Below are 15,866 nucleotides of genomic sequence, written 5' to 3'. Positions count from 1 at the left end.
TGATTATATTCTGATCATTATTTGAGATTAATTGTGTTTTGAGTACATTTGCTCTCCTTCCACTGCATTATTTATCATCATTCTTTGTGGGTAACATACATACCCATTTAGATTTATGGTGCTATTTTTAGCCTGCTTTATGAACATCATGAAGTTATGCACATTTCAGTGCACATTTTTCTGCCTTTTTTCATCCACATAAATACAACAGAAAAATGAGAACAGGCTGGATCTAGAGCTCACTCATCTGAGAAATGCTATGTATAAATTATTTATGGATCTATGGGCATAGTTCTGAGACAAATGAATATGTATTCAATTGCGATGTGACAGAAACCATCAGCCTCCTCCCATCAGAAGCTGCGCCCAGAGCCTGTACTACTGTAGCTGGCAGACAGCAGAAGCCGACCCCATACCACACTCCTATATTCTTTCAAGAAGCATGGTACTAGGGAGAAACTTCACTTTTAATACACAAAAGATAAGACAGAGATAAAATCACGAAACAAAAACAAATAGACACAGGAAGATATGCAGACAGATAAATTGAGGATGCAAAAAAGAACATCTAAAAAGTATGAAGAGACTAAATGGAGAGGAGGTTCAGAAATGGCCTTTAGACGTTTAGATGTGTGGGAGGAAGAACGGGGACATAGCTGCAGAACCCAGACAGGAAAGGAGCAGATTGACAGGCAGTAATACTACTCTACTGGACTGGACCATACAAACACCAGGCTGTTGCGAAATGTACAGAAAGAGGGAAAGAGAGAAAGAGAAAGAGAGGAGCGGACGGTTAGAAACCTCCAAAGCTTCCAAACGCACTTGCCTCTCAGCTCTGCATAAAGTGATTATGATGAAGATCATCAGACTACCAAGTGTCAGAAAACAGATTACTGGCATAGTTTTGGTATATAAATTAATCACACAGCCCTGGCACTGCAGGTACTTTCAGGTACATGTAGAGAGGAAGCACCAGTGTTACGGAAGCTTGCAAACTAGTTTGTCAATATACAGGCTACTCATATTATAAAGTAGCTAAACTACAGTCAGACTGCTCTCAACAATATAATACAATTTGCAAAAGGTAAAAGTAGCTAACTTAGGGTTAGGGTTAATCATATTATATTATTTGCAAAAGGTATTGAATTATATATATATATATATATATATATATATATATATATATATATATATATATATATATATATATATATATATATATATATATATATAATTTTTTTTAATTTATACTTAATATACAGTACACTACCATTCAAATCTTTAGGGTCAGTTAGATTTTTCTAAAGATGATATTACTTTTATTCAGCCAAGGATGATCCATTATAATGGTAAAGATCTGTCCAGTATTTCAAATAAATGATGTTCTTTTGAATTTTCTTTCAAATAATCTTGAAGGAAAGAGTTTAACATCATAAGTGTCACCTGAGCATCAAATCAGCATATTACAGTGATTTCTGAACAATTATGTGATACTGAAGACTTACATTTTAAAATACAATAGAATAGAAAAAAATATATATTACATAAATTATTATATAAATTGTATTTCACTGTATTTCATTCTTTTTTTTTGTAATTTTTATAATAATAATAATAATAATAATAATAATAATAATAATGCAGCCTTGGTGAGCATTAGACGCTTCTTTCAAAATAAAATAAAAAACACTATTGAACTATAGTGTAAGCAAAACGTATACTGATCAACAGCAGCAAGTGACTCAATATTCATTTTATCTTTTTTTAGAAAAAATGAAAGCAGCTACTGTAAAAAAACTTAAGCACTGTAAAAACTGCAAAAATATTAAAGCACAAACACTAAAGCAGGGTGGTTAGGTTAGTAGTGTCACTGCGATTTGAAATTTTTAGCTCTGTAACTCAACTTTTTCAGATACCATAAGAAATCAAGGGGACCTTCAAGGTGCCACTCTGAAGAACATTTAGATAAAACTGTGCTGTAGCTAGCTTTTCTAGGGTTAAAGTATTTAGGGTCAAATACTGAAGCAGGGTGGAGAGGGCAGAATTTAGGGTCAAATACTGAAGCAGGGTGGAGAGGGCAGATGTCTTTGGAAGCAGTGTAAGGCTGAGAGGTAGGAGTGGACAATGAATGTTGCTCTACTGTTAAATACATTGCACTCCTGACTGGTTAGTAAGAGGGGGTTAAAATCATCTGGGACAGAGTCATCCGTCAGAGCTAAGGACCAGGATTTCTCCGACGCCAGAGACAGAGCCTCCATCTCGGCTAGAGGAATCTAAAGAAGAAGAGACGAGCCAAGAGTGAGATGGGCAAACAGCACATGCATAGTTAGAAGACACGCACAGACTATCACACAGGTTAGTGCAAGTAAATTAATACAGCTAAATGTGGTGAAGTCATTTTTAAAGAGGTCATATGATGCTTTTTTAAAGATCATTATTTTGTGTATTTGGTGTAACAGAATATGTTGACATGCTTTAATGTTCAAAAAACACATTATTTTTCAAATACTGTACATTATTGTAGGTCCTCTATGCCCCGCCTCTCTCAAATGCCATTTTCTACAAAGTCCCTCCTTCCGACAAGAGCAGTCTGCTCTGATTGGCCAACTGACCCAGTGCATTGTGATTGGCCGATCACCGCAAGCACTATTCGGAAATATAATGCCTCTTTCCATAATCGCGAGCTTCATCTTTCAAAATAAATGTAAAGACATCAGTTTTAGTTTTAACATCAGTTCAAGCCCGAAAGGGGAACAAGAGTTGCGTGACAGACACAGTGATGAAACTCCTATGTGTTTGCAGTGCACAAGCCACGGACGGTTAAGACAGCTGACTCCACTGTTTGACCGTCTCTCTCTCTCTCTCTCTTACACACCCGCGACGCGCAGATACTATTGGCAAAACTCCGCATTCGAACAGTCAATAGCAAATAAAAAACTAATAACAAAACATACTTACAGTAGCTGATTCAGAAGTGCCAGATTGTCGTAGCAAAGTCAGTATTACCTCCTCTACTAGGTTCACGAAACAGTCGTCCATAAAATGTGTTGCTTTTCTGTTGTAAGTAATCTTAAAGCTTCCTAAATGCATCTACTTTCGGAAGGCCAAATAAACTGCCTTTGCTTTCACCTAGATACACACAGCATCTCCCTGACATGGCTGCTTCAACTCTAACTGCGGTTACTGAAACTACGCCTTCTTTCTTTGCGTGAACATTTGGGCAGCATTACGCAAATATTTCCACATAGTGACGTAGAGATGTGGGGGCGTGTTAGAATGAGCCATTTTAGGGGGCGTGGCAGATTCTTAACTTTGATAAAGAATATCTCTTTGGATTTGAGTCTATAGTCTTTGCAACTTTACAGATCTTTTTTATGCACCAAGAGCTTGTAACACTCCAAAAAGAAACGACAAATTTAAATTGCATCATATGACCCCTTTAACAGTTCAGTGCATGGAAACCAGAGTTGCGCTCCATTTAAATTTGGATTGAGAAAGTATTTTAAATTCCAATTCAATCCCTGAAATAATGTAGCAAACAGGATGGAGAATTGCAATTCAAATCTCAATGTAATGAAGAAGAGTTAAAATTCAAAGAAATTCATATGACTGCAATTTTTCAGTAGGAAAGAACAGTTTGTCAAGACAAACTTTTAACGCTGGCTTGACAAAGCTTTGTTTCAAAGTTTTGCAGGTTTATATACCTGATAAATAGACCCACAGACAGATAAATATTACATTTGGGTCAAATTTCTTCCTATTCATATTCCAACTTCCAATTCAAATTAACAATCATAATTAAAAGAGAGACAATTGCTTATTTAAGAATTAATGGAAACACCCTCCGGTGTCAGCTGACAGGATGCATATAACCTTCCTTCAGTAGCCATGATGGATATCCTGAAGTTTAACAGTACTCAGATATTAAAGTTAGATCAGAAACAAAAGGTCAAACTCAGTTACGTTCAAAGAGAAATAATGTGCAGTCTCTTTCATAAATCCTCAAACGTCAGCAGGCGAAATCCTGTATGCTGCATCATCTAATTGTCCCTGAGAGTTTGGGCTGGAACAACTTTTTTTTTTGCACAGTCGTTAAAATAAAAGCGCCAGCTATTTCCATAAAGACATTACAGTTTCTCCAATTACATTAAAAAAAAAGCTTTTAGAAGCCTTCATTTTGCAATGTTAATGCAATTTAATGAAATATTTCAATGTGAAACAGACCAAAGGAGATTTCCTTGCATAATTCAACAGCAGTCCAGCTCTTTATCGATCCACACATTACCTCTTCGACTCCAGCCTGATGAGTCCATCACTTTTTCGGGTATTAATGATCTTTGGAACGAGGCACAAAGTTCACACAATTTTGCAAAACTTTGTCACTCTTATGGGATCAGGAAATAAGTACACTTCAACAAATGGATTTTACTGGAGCAGAACCAAGTCTTTGCCTTCTAAAGAGTGCTGGAAATCCCAGCGTGCAGAGGTTGTCACACAGAAGCTTCGGTGCATTTATGTAAGTTTAAGTGGTCCAGAGAGAGAAAAGGAGGGAGAGAAGAAGGGAAGGAGACAGGCAGAGGAGTGTGGTACAAGGCAAAGCTGGGTAAACGGGGATGCAATTGACCTGTTTCTCAGTGAAGTGCTTGCTGGGAAGGGGGGGCAGAGCGTAGTAGTGGCAGATGGAGCCAGACAGGTTGTCCATGAGGCTGAGCTCTCCTTCCAATGAGCCCTGGATCACCAGGGAAACTGAGTCAAACATGGGCCTCCGCTAAAAGCCCCAGCAAGTGGCAGACAGGATGAATGATGAAGAGAGAAAGAGAACAGACAGAGACAGAGGCAGAGGAGATGACCAGGGGTGACGTGAATGACATTACACAGAGAAAAAACAGAGGAGAAATGAAGGAAGGAGAGAAGTTTGTAGACTATAACACAAGCAGCCAGAAGAGAGATTTATGAAAGGATAAACAAGCTAATCAGAATTCATTTAAAGGAACAGGTCGCCCAAAAATTAAGATGTCGTCATTTAAGATGTGTGTTCCTGTGGCTCAGTGGTAGAGCATTGCATTAATAGTGCAAAAGGTTGTGGGTTCAATTCCCAGGGAACACATGTTAGGTTACAAAAAAAAAATTGTTAGTAATAAACCACAATAAGCCTCTTATAAAAAAATCTTCTAAAAAATTAAAAAAAGAAAAGGTAGTCACCCACATCTTTCTTCCATGGAACACAAAATTTGACATTCTTAACCATGGACTTCTGTTCCTCAGAACAAAGGCATACAGGTTTGCAACAGCATGACAGTGTTTAAAAGATGACAAAATTAATTTTTTTAAGTGAACTGATCGTTTAAACCAGTTTAGAATTTTTTAGTTGAATCAGTAGTAGCACAAATCATTATGTGCTGATCAGATGTAGTATTGGGCTCTGAACTAACAAAGATGCATTGCTCTCAGGTAAAACCTTTGATACCACTGACATCCACAAGGGGGAACTAGAGCTCTATGAACATTTGTCCTGATGATGAGCAAAACATTTCGATGAGGCTACACTTCAGACAAGAACTGGAGGGATAATGTCATTGTTAACTTAAAAAAGTGGCTGGTATTCTGGAAATAGCCAGCCTACATTAAAAAAAGAAGAGGTCTGTATCACTACTTTCCCATGGCATCAGTCTGACCTCCAACCACTAAGTTTATGAGGAGCAAACAACAGTTACATCTCCATATGACATTTAACAGAAACTGATGGACTTCCCCACTTTAAAAATAACAGTCCCGTGTTATAAAACATGCTTTTTTAGTAAACCCAAATGCATGTTAGTAATGATCTGAAAGCCCTGGCAAATACTGAATCTGTTTTGAACTAATAAACAGTTAATTGTTAGTTGGACACACCGGTGATAACCAATTAAAAAATAATGCATATTTTGTATATTGTGCAAAATAAAGATATTCATATCATATATCATGTTTTTAAAAGGATGTTCAGAGTTACAAGTTCAAGGGTTCAGCCAAAAATGAGAATTTTTCTTTTCAATTACCTTACTTAAGATCAATAAGCACCAAATAAGAAATTTCTTGAGGGGAATATTCTTAGTTAATAGTGAAGTTTTTTTCATACAGTCATACAGGTTTAAAAACAACATACAAGATGAGTAAATTTGAATAAAATTTTCATTTTTGGATTCACTATGCATTTGAGGTATTGTTTATCACAGAAAATAACTTTACTATGTTTAAAGAAAAATCATGTTTACAATTATGCACTTGAACAGAAGTCAATGGGGCACTGCGTTGCACTGATATAAATTTTGAAGCACACAACTTTGTGTGTAGGACTACAAGGCTTAAACATTATACATGTTTACACGACTAGAGTAACAAAATTGTTTACCATCTTCTTCTATGCAGAGTTCCTCTCATGACCATATAAAGCCAGTAAACCCAGTAATTTTCAGATGATACGTGCAATAATACCAAAAAGGGACTTTTCACATAGAGACAAATCCACAGGAATTAGATTGCTAATGCAGAACCAAAATCTTAGTAGTCCACCGCTAAAAAAACAACTTGCATATCAAATAACACACATTTTGTACAGACAAATTAATATGCATGCACTGATACATATGCTTTAACCAATTATGAGCGGGATTTTTTTTTTTTTTTTTTGCCTTTTATACCCTCTGGAAGGTCTTGCTCCATCGACTTCCTTTGCAAGTGCACTGCTGTAAACAAGACTTGTGTTTGTTTTAAGGACAAAATTATTTTCAGTGGTAATGGAAAGCATACAGCAGATGCTTACGTCTAATTGAAACAGAAACATTCTTTTAATGTGCATCAGTGATGTATGTGGGTTCAGGCATCTATAGAAGCATATGGTATGTTATCTAGCAGTATATTGGTTTAAGATAATAGAGTGTTGCAGTGATGATGTATTTTTGTAGGCCAGCCCAGAATTTAGCATCACCCTGGTTCCCTTGACAAAAACCAGAAAGGATTTTCTACTGGCTTAAGGATTATTGCAGGAAATAAGCTCTGTGACCAAAAAAGGTTTATGATTCCTGCATGTTTTGTTCATCATGATAACCTTCACAAATAACATAATTTTTTATGAATTTTGAAACCTACATACAATCGCCAGAAGTAAAAAACAAACAAACAAAACAAAAAAACTACACCATGGTCACACCATCACTAATCTTCTGAAAACTTATTCAGTCTTTATTTAATAATAATAATAATAAAAATCTGAAAGTTTATGTAAGAATAGTTTGCAAAAGTGTGATTATAAACAAAGCTGTGAAAACCCGATGAGTTTACTTGTTCAATGTGATGACGTTTGTTCCACATTTAGCCGCTTGTTAGCAGCTGCCCCTTCCAAGTTAACAAGGGGGTATTACTGATGTATTTTATGTCATAGAATATAACATGGCAATATCTTAATCTTGTGTGAACCCACAGACCTTATTTCAGGCAAAAATGTTAACTTAGTTCCCAAGTTTTGGCCTACAAAAATGCTTAATTTCTGCAGTATTCTATTCAAAAGTTTCAGCAAAATGAAAGCAAGCTGGGCACCCCTGCTGAAATCTGCTTAAGATAGTGTCTGGTTTCTAGCTGGCCTGATGTGGTCATAAGCAGCTTAAACCAGTAAGCATATAGTCTGGCTCATGTGTTGAGCCTGGAAATGACAATATTTAAGGTACACACCACTGACCTCACACCCACTCACCTCTAGTGGCGGATGAGGAGGATCAGGATCCGTCTTTATGTGATCTTCAGAGTCCCTGCGTATGTCTGCAGGTGGGCTGTCTGTGGGGTAAAGAGGTCCTGACATGTCTCGAGAATCTCTTGAGATCCAAGGCGACCCTCCTGGTCCACCTACGTCACCATGTCCCAGAGGTGGCATGTGTCCTCGGGATATTCCTCCATCTCCACCCACAGCCTCCAACTCCAGCTCCATCTCAGCTTCTAGCTCAGCCTCCTCCTTAGCCTCTTTGTTGCTTTCCTCCAGGTGCTTCATGAGCACAGCAATCACCACATTGACCAGCACAAACTGGGCCGTCAGTACAAAAGACACAAAGTAAATGGGGGACACCACCGTGTTGTAGCAGATGCCCGTGTCTTGGGAGCAGTCTCTGAGTGTGTCCTGCAACGTGGATGCACAGAGAGTAAAAATGAGAGGTGAATAGGTTGCTAACAACCATAGTCAGAACAAGCCTAACGCATTTAAAATAAAACCGTGTGCATCATTGAAATTCACCATGAATTTCACTGTCCCACCTTCATAATGCCATTCCAGTTGTCCCCGGTGGATACACGGAACAGCAGGAGGAAAGCCATGCCAAAATTCTTGAACGTGGCATAACGGCCAAGACCTTCACAGGGGTGCAGCTCATCACATACTGGGACAGAAACAAAATGTCATGGTCTGAGAATGTGCAAATCTACATATTTTCAGTGCTGTGAAAAAATGCAGATTTAATTTAATTATCCACTTAATGAAAAGTTGGTTCATTTTTAACACACACTTTCAGATATAAAGATTCCAAAATTGGGATCACAGCAACACAATTTCAGGTTCCCAAAGAACCTTTCAGTGATCGGTTCTTAAAACAACCATTGTTTTTTTGGGGGGCAAATAAAATTTGAATACTTTTATATAACCTTTATCGACTATAAAGAAAGCTTAGGCAGTTCTTTTGATCTTGGCATGATGGTACCATGCACTTCAATGTACGGTATGTACAAACTGCAACTGCAACTGAGACCTGATTCAAATTTTAGAAACTCAAGAAGAAATATGTACAAAATGTACATTCAAAGTGTCAAATTATATTAATTGTATTACCATATATTTATTGATGAAATAGCATTTAAATGTCCAAATATGTTGGAAAAAAGAAATACTACACATTTTATGCGGTCTCACAACATATAAATCTATCTAAAATAATCTCAATGATCGATATAGTTGGTGGACTGCTAATTTGACCAGTCCTGACTCATCCTTATTTGGGAAGAAACAGAAAAAAGTTTGCCTTGCAGACAGTCAATCTCAGTTCAGCCAGCAGACTCCATATATTGAACTTGGACAGCATTGTAAAGCTGGATATGAATTATGAAGTCTCTATGTTTATCTTGAGTCAGCTGATTGGAAATGGAAATTACATCAACCCTGGTACTGTGCTGAGCTGCAATGAATCACGGCAGGCTGTATTCAGTAAACCGGTGCCAAATGTCCTGCCACGTATTTTAGAGAAAATCTCCTGCAGGTACCATATTTGTGGTTTGCCCTTACAGACAAGGATGGAAAACTTTCTAAAATATGTGAAAGTGATCTTACAGTAATTTAAAACAAATAAACTAATAAACAGTAATAAATCAAACAATTTAAAACTATTAAAATAATTATTAAAAATAGAAAGTAGTATAATAATTTTGTTGTGATACTTATATTGAAAAAACAAATTGGTAAAAATAAGAAATTTCGTTTTTTTTTTAGCACCCCTTGATGAATAGAGTGATGGAGCCCGTAACATATAATTTTGTTGTGATACTAAAATAAAAAAAAAAAAATACTAAAAATAAAAATTAGTATAATAATTTTGTTGTGATACTTATATTGAAAAAACAAATTGGTAAAAATACTATTTGGGGCACTCAAAAGTTATTTTGGCTTCCTAACTCTGGGTTTATTTAAAGTTAACTTAATATTTTCAATATAGCATATTTCCATTTTTTTGTGTTTGGACTCCAAGCAGTAGTTTCACGTACTCCCTAGGGAATGTAACTAATTTACATTTCAGTGTAAATAAAACTTAGATGGGAAGATCCTGAGGAGTGCATATGTGTGTGTGAGCTTGCGCAAGAAGGAATATTTGTGTCTGAGGGAATTAGACCATGAGGAAAAATGGTCCTTATTTATGTGTGTTTGTTATGCTTACTCAGGTCACCAAACAGCTCTACTCCCAGAGCAGCGAAGATGAAGAAGAGCAACATGAAGAGGAGACCCAGATTCCCCACCTGTAGAGAGAGAGAGAGAGAGAGAGAGAGAGAAAGTGAAGGGAAAGAAAGCCAGGAGAGTTTGTCATGGAGCACAAAGGAAACTGACAGGGCAGACCTAGAAATACCACCTGTGAGGTGCCAATAAGAAAGAGTCATGAAGTGAGAAGATGACATCTGTGTTCCACCTGATTAAAGCTTGCCAGACTTGTAAACTTAAAACTCAAACTATGCCGAAGCTGTGGCTTACTGTAGCAATAGTTAGGCACGTGCTCCAGACATGTTCATAGAGGACAAATCTGGCATCTTGTTTTTGATCCCATTCCCTTTTTCTTTCAATCAGTAAGAAGTGTCAGAAGCCCAAAAATAAAATAGTCATATACTAATTAGAAAACCTGACATCTATTCAGCCCTGGGTCAATATTGTTATGCAGGACATTTTCATGTCACGATCATGTCATAATATATTGGATAAATTATAATAATTCATCTTCAAAAATGGGTCATCACAATATATTAAACATAGGTGTGAAGTTTAAATAATTTCACTACATTGATTTGAATGAATGTTGCCATGTTTGCCACATAATTTATAAGATGTTTTTTTATTATTATTTATTAAGAGAATGTTTTTAGTTCATTGAATTTATTTTAATAATTAATAATTATATTAATTTTATTAATGTCATTTTTTCTTCATTTTATTTCCCCCAAGCAAAACGTGTCTTGGGAATATTGTTTTATATCATTTAACATAATTCAGTGATGTTTTTTTGGTATAAGTTGGTTTGTCTGACCTACAAAAGATTAAATCATGTTACATAAAATTATAGAAAGCAGTATGATATTATAAAAAAAAATTAAGATCGCTAAAATGAACAAATTAAAGTATATCAAATTAATATCAAATTAATTTCAAGTTGACCCCCCCCATGTAAGCTACAGTAACTCTCAATAGACTCTCAAAACTCTCACTTTTAGATCTTTGTTCATCCTGTTAAATTATTGCCATTGTGTAAAATATAATAATAATAATAATATCAATATTAATGCATTTATTTATTTATTTAGTGCCTGAACCTTCTAGTATACCCTGATATCTAGAAACACAGTAATATTCATGTGCTACTGCATAACAGGAAGAACCCACCTACATCCGGCTGGATTCATGCAAGAATCATGCAAAACAATCATGCAGAGTAATCACAGACGAATGGATCATGCATGATTTTGAGGAAAACGGAAAGGAAAAAAAAAGAATCAGATTTGATGTGCTGACAAATCCGATTGCGCTGACATTTCTTTTTGTAAGTCTGGCTATTTTCCCACCCTAATCTCTCTTAAGTGCACTCTTCACTGGCTGGATTCACAGTGATTCAAGACACGGGGATCAAGCTGACACAATCTGGCAGGATATCTCAGAACACTGTTATGGATCACCTCTCACAAATTGCGGAAGTGTAGATCAATAGCCCAGAACCACAAAAAGCAACTTTAATACAAAAGAACAAACTGTGTGAAAGTCACAGCGCCAGAGTGAAAGGACATTAGGAGGTGATGCTGCGATCAGGTGATGGCTAAACATGATCTAATCCAATTAGTGACAGTTTAGTTAAAGTAGAATTACATGTCTGATTATCTAAGTGCATATCTGAGGAGAGCTAAAGGAGAGACTGGAATTAATAGTGTGTCCTGTGGTGCGGCATGTTTCCAAATCAAAAACCCTGCAGGTGGCAGTGGAGCCTGATGCTATCAAAGAATGCGCATGCTGGAGATTTTCTTCTCTGGCTTCTGTCATTTCTGCTATTCTCCAAGCATCCCATCAGAGCCAATCTGAACTGCTGTGGCCTCTTCATGGCAGATTGACTATGTAAATGAGGCCTGTGGAGTGCAGAGGGGCCCCAGAAGAATGGCAAACGGGGCCCGGGATACACTCTCTCACCACTCAGGATACAGTGGATGAGTGTAGAGCAGAACTTTATGAAGGAGACAGACAAAAGTTGGTGCAGTACCTGAGGCAGGGCCTGGATCACAGTGTCTAGCAGAGCTCGCATCCCCACGGCCATCTTGAGCAGCTTGAGCACTGAAAGAAGAGAGAGACCGCTTACTGTATATACATTAAAAGACCATTTCAAACATACAAATATAAAAGGAATACAATTTCACTACAATACAAATACACTTATTGTTTACCAGTGCACTTACTGTACACGTGTAGTTGTGAAAATTAAAACAACAAAAACAAAATCTATTTGAAAGGGAATGAGGCAAAGTTTAAGTTGATATTGATAAGCTAACAATTGTTTTCATGTAATGGCCAAAAGATGGTCAATATTAAAATCATACCACTTTTTTATAAATTAAAAATAAAATTCTTAAAAAAAACAAAAAAACAACAGCTGCTATTTAAATGCTACAGGTGAATTAGTAAGCATCACAACATTATTATGTGCATTATGAAAAATGAATATTCATTTTAAAAGTCTGCTAAAATGGTTTTATTTAACTATTGATGTTTTAAATAATTAACACTACTTGACAGATGACAGAAAAATATGTGAAATATTACAATTTAAAACCAAATATTTTAATATTAAATTTTTTTTTAATACATTTTAAAATGTAAATTATTCCTGTGATGCCAAAGCTGAATTTTCAGCAGTCATTACTCCAGTCTTCAATGTCACATGATCCTTCAGAAATCATTTTAATATGCTGATTTGGTGCTTAAGAATATTTCTTATTATCTGTGATAAAAACAGTTGTGGAATTATTTGAAATAGAAATCTTGTGTAACATTATACATATCATTACTTTTATTTTTTTATCAATTTAATTTGCTTAAAGTAAAAAAAAAAAAATGCTGACCCCAGTTCATTTAATGTATTACAAATAGGAGTACAACTAAATTACACTTATTAATATTGACACAGTGGCCTTTGAGAAAAAAATAAAACACTAAAACCTCAAACTGTGACTCAACCTTTTAATAGAAAAGACAGCAAAAAATACGCACACTGTGGATGCACTGTTTCTTTAAATGTGGCCAGTGGAAACTAATTCTCATGTAATTTTCACAGTGGTCAGATCACAGAGCATGTTATTATTGGGGTCATGCACTACACACACGGAGCTTTAATGATGTTGATGACAAGGCCGTTCAGCCATGGAAGAGACGCTGCTGTGGAGGTTTGCTTAATTGCAATCATGGCCATAAGTGGATGATGCCTGTGACTTTCATTATGGGAATGTCTGAATGGGTCCAGGAAGAAATAGGCTGTTTATGCATACACACACACATGCACACACACACACGCGCGCACGCGCACGCACACACACACACACACACACACACACACACACACACACACGCACACAACCTGATGAGAACACAAGACATCTGAGCAGGTGTGTTTGCTTGGCCATCTCTGTTGAGGGAATAATCAATAAAGACTCACCCAGCAGCTCTTTCATTAGAGGAAGAAGAATCGTTCCAAGTAGACAAGCACCCCAGCTTCCCACACTGTGTGTGTTGTGAGCATATAAGCTTGTGAGTGTGTGTGTAAGAAATAAGTAGAGTGGCTGTGTGAACTGAATTTCTCATTACAGCCATCTGGACTCTTTCTACACAGACTATGGCTTCTGTTGAGCAGTCTGTGAAACAACAGAGATCCAGAGGGTGACATACACAACCGGGTCTGATCTACTGACGCTAACAGGCAGAGTGCTGAGGAGTCTAAACTTTTGCAGGGAAGAAAAATGGACCATGGTGGTATGGAAGATAAGAGGGCAGGGAATACAAACCACGAGCGATCCGCAGCACCCTCATGATGCGAATGATGGTGGGGTTGATGGGAAGGGAAGCGTTGACCTCGATTTCTTCCAGTGTTATGCCCATAATAGACAACAGAACAATGGCAAGATCCAACTGGTTCCACCTGCGTAAAGACACTCATTACATTAGTTTTAAATAGCAATTAAATACTAATTATTATTAAATAAAAGAGAGTAATGCTGCCTTCAAGTCATATCAGAATGATCGTATTTTGAAGATGTGCTCACATGAACACATTTTACATTGATGTTACAATTTATTTAGTATACATTTTGTATACTGTTGATGGATAATTGTCAGATTGCCAGAAAATCTTACACATTTAGCTGGTTTATGAAGCAAAATTACATATATCTATAATTTTCCACTGTTAAGTGCATCCTTTATTTGTTGTACCAGCTTTCTTTGACACTAAAGAGGGAAATTTCACGTTTCTTTTTTGAAAAGAGAGAATGAAATATAAAATTGCCCAATGTGCTAATTTTCAAAATCACTTCAATATCACAGTATGATTTCCTCAATCTTACGACTTCAAAGGATTTGAAGATGGCATATCCTTAAAAATACACCAGGCAAAGTGTACAACACAATTTCAAAAATGAAAAGCGGTAAAAATTTCATTGTGTGCAAACAACTCTTATTTGACCCTGGATGTTACTTCTCTTTTCCAGCAGACTTCTCAGCATGTTCATTGTCTAAATATGGCTTCAAACTTTGCGGCTAACTTTAAATAACTCCCTCAGAGGGTCAAATATAACACTGTCATGGGCGAGCCTGTTTTAGGACACCTCAATTTTCTGGGGCCTGCAGCCACGAGAGGTGTTTCATTAGATATGTGGGGAAATTTAAGTCAAATGATTAACACAAAGCGTTTCTACATTTTCCCCACAGGTTTTGCTCACTAAAGGGGCTCAGTGATCAAAGCATACTTCCATCCTCCATCCCTGCGGACTTGGGAGTGTGTTGCATGAAAGAGCTGATCAAAGTAATAGAAAGCCATTTCCAATGTTGTAAATCAATAAAACTCTTAAACCTTCACCTCCTGAACAGCATGTTCTGAAATGTCTAACAGTAGTTTCAACTCATGGGAGGGCCTATTGTGAGAAATTTGTTATAAAATCATATTAATTATGTTGTGTCAAAGTTCTCATTAGTATGCAAATAGCTGCTTTACATTTCTCTACACATGGATTATGGATCCGTGAATACATTGACATGATATGCTCTTTATTATGCAACTGAAAGAAAAGGCTGATTACATGAGAACTTCTAATAGCCTATCAACTTCAGTAAAGGGCCTAATCCCCATATTGACTGATTATTCAAAACTAATTAAAAGTGTAATGGATCATTCAGACTCTATATAGAAAATATGTGTGTCCTACACATATGCTATGTATATTAAAATGGTAGAATAAAGCATTTATCACTTCTTTGTTACTAATTTAAGAGGAATAAATGCAATTTAGGATGCTTTCTCATTGTTTAAGCCCCAGCCAGTCTGAATTTGGATACTCAAAAGGGGTTTCTTTTACCAAAACCACAGGTGATATAAATTTGGTTCTGGCTTTTCACCACAGACGCCAGTGCATTCAGCCCTTGGTGTGCTTCTGACAGTCTGAGGCAAACCAAGGAATCTCAAAGCTGTGATATAATTTCAAAGGATGTGGCTTCAGGAATACTAACAAACCCTATTGCGTTTACACACACAAAAAAAATCACTGATAGGGATATTGGACCTGTAAATTTGAGTTGGTTTGGATCAACTACCTCAAATGTAACTTTTGAGAGGGTCAAATCTACTACCTGTCCTTGAAGAAGCGGCGAAATCCAAAGGCAACAAGCTTGAAGACAGACTCTAGGACAAATATGATTGTAAAAATGTAGTTACAGATCTTCAGAGCCTCATCCAGAACCTGTAAAAACACAGATAATGTAATAGTGAAAGTACAGAAGCAACAAAGCTTAAAACAAGAATGTATACTCTCTTTCAAAAAAATAAATTAACACACAAACTATAGGCCAAATG

The 15,866-nt window shown here is 36.6% G+C and overlaps 1 protein-coding gene across 13 annotated transcripts in view; it reads right to left on the bottom strand.

Moving 5' to 3' along the window:
- The window catches only part of LOC109045614 (voltage-dependent T-type calcium channel subunit alpha-1G-like), a 199,965-nt gene that overhangs the window by 8,466 nt on the left and 175,633 nt on the right, over positions 1-15,866 (bottom strand). For 7 of the 13 annotated variants that reach the window (XM_042735604.1, XM_042735603.1, XM_042735606.1 and 4 more), the window contains 8 exons: positions 15,644-15,753; positions 13,807-13,940; positions 12,015-12,085; positions 9,945-10,023; positions 8,281-8,402; positions 7,730-8,146; positions 4,625-4,768; positions 2,151-2,273 (listed from right to left, as the gene is read on the bottom strand). In XM_042735604.1, the coding sequence (XP_042591538.1) occupies positions 2,151-2,273; positions 4,625-4,768; positions 7,730-8,146; positions 8,281-8,402; positions 9,945-10,023; positions 12,015-12,085; positions 13,807-13,940; positions 15,644-15,753 (1,200 nt within the window). The remainder of the gene's footprint in view (positions 1-2,150; positions 2,274-4,624; positions 4,769-7,729; positions 8,147-8,280; positions 8,403-9,944; positions 10,024-12,014; positions 12,086-13,806; positions 13,941-15,643; positions 15,754-15,866) is intronic. The other 6 variants (XM_042735611.1, XM_042735612.1, XM_042735605.1 and 3 more) reach the window with 5 other exon arrangements.

This window comes from Cyprinus carpio, chromosome B12 (genome assembly GCF_018340385.1).
Source record: "Cyprinus carpio isolate SPL01 chromosome B12, ASM1834038v1, whole genome shotgun sequence".
NCBI lineage: Eukaryota > Metazoa > Chordata > Actinopteri > Cypriniformes > Cyprinidae > Cyprinus > Cyprinus carpio.
This window is presented reverse-complemented; position numbering and strand designations above follow the sequence as displayed.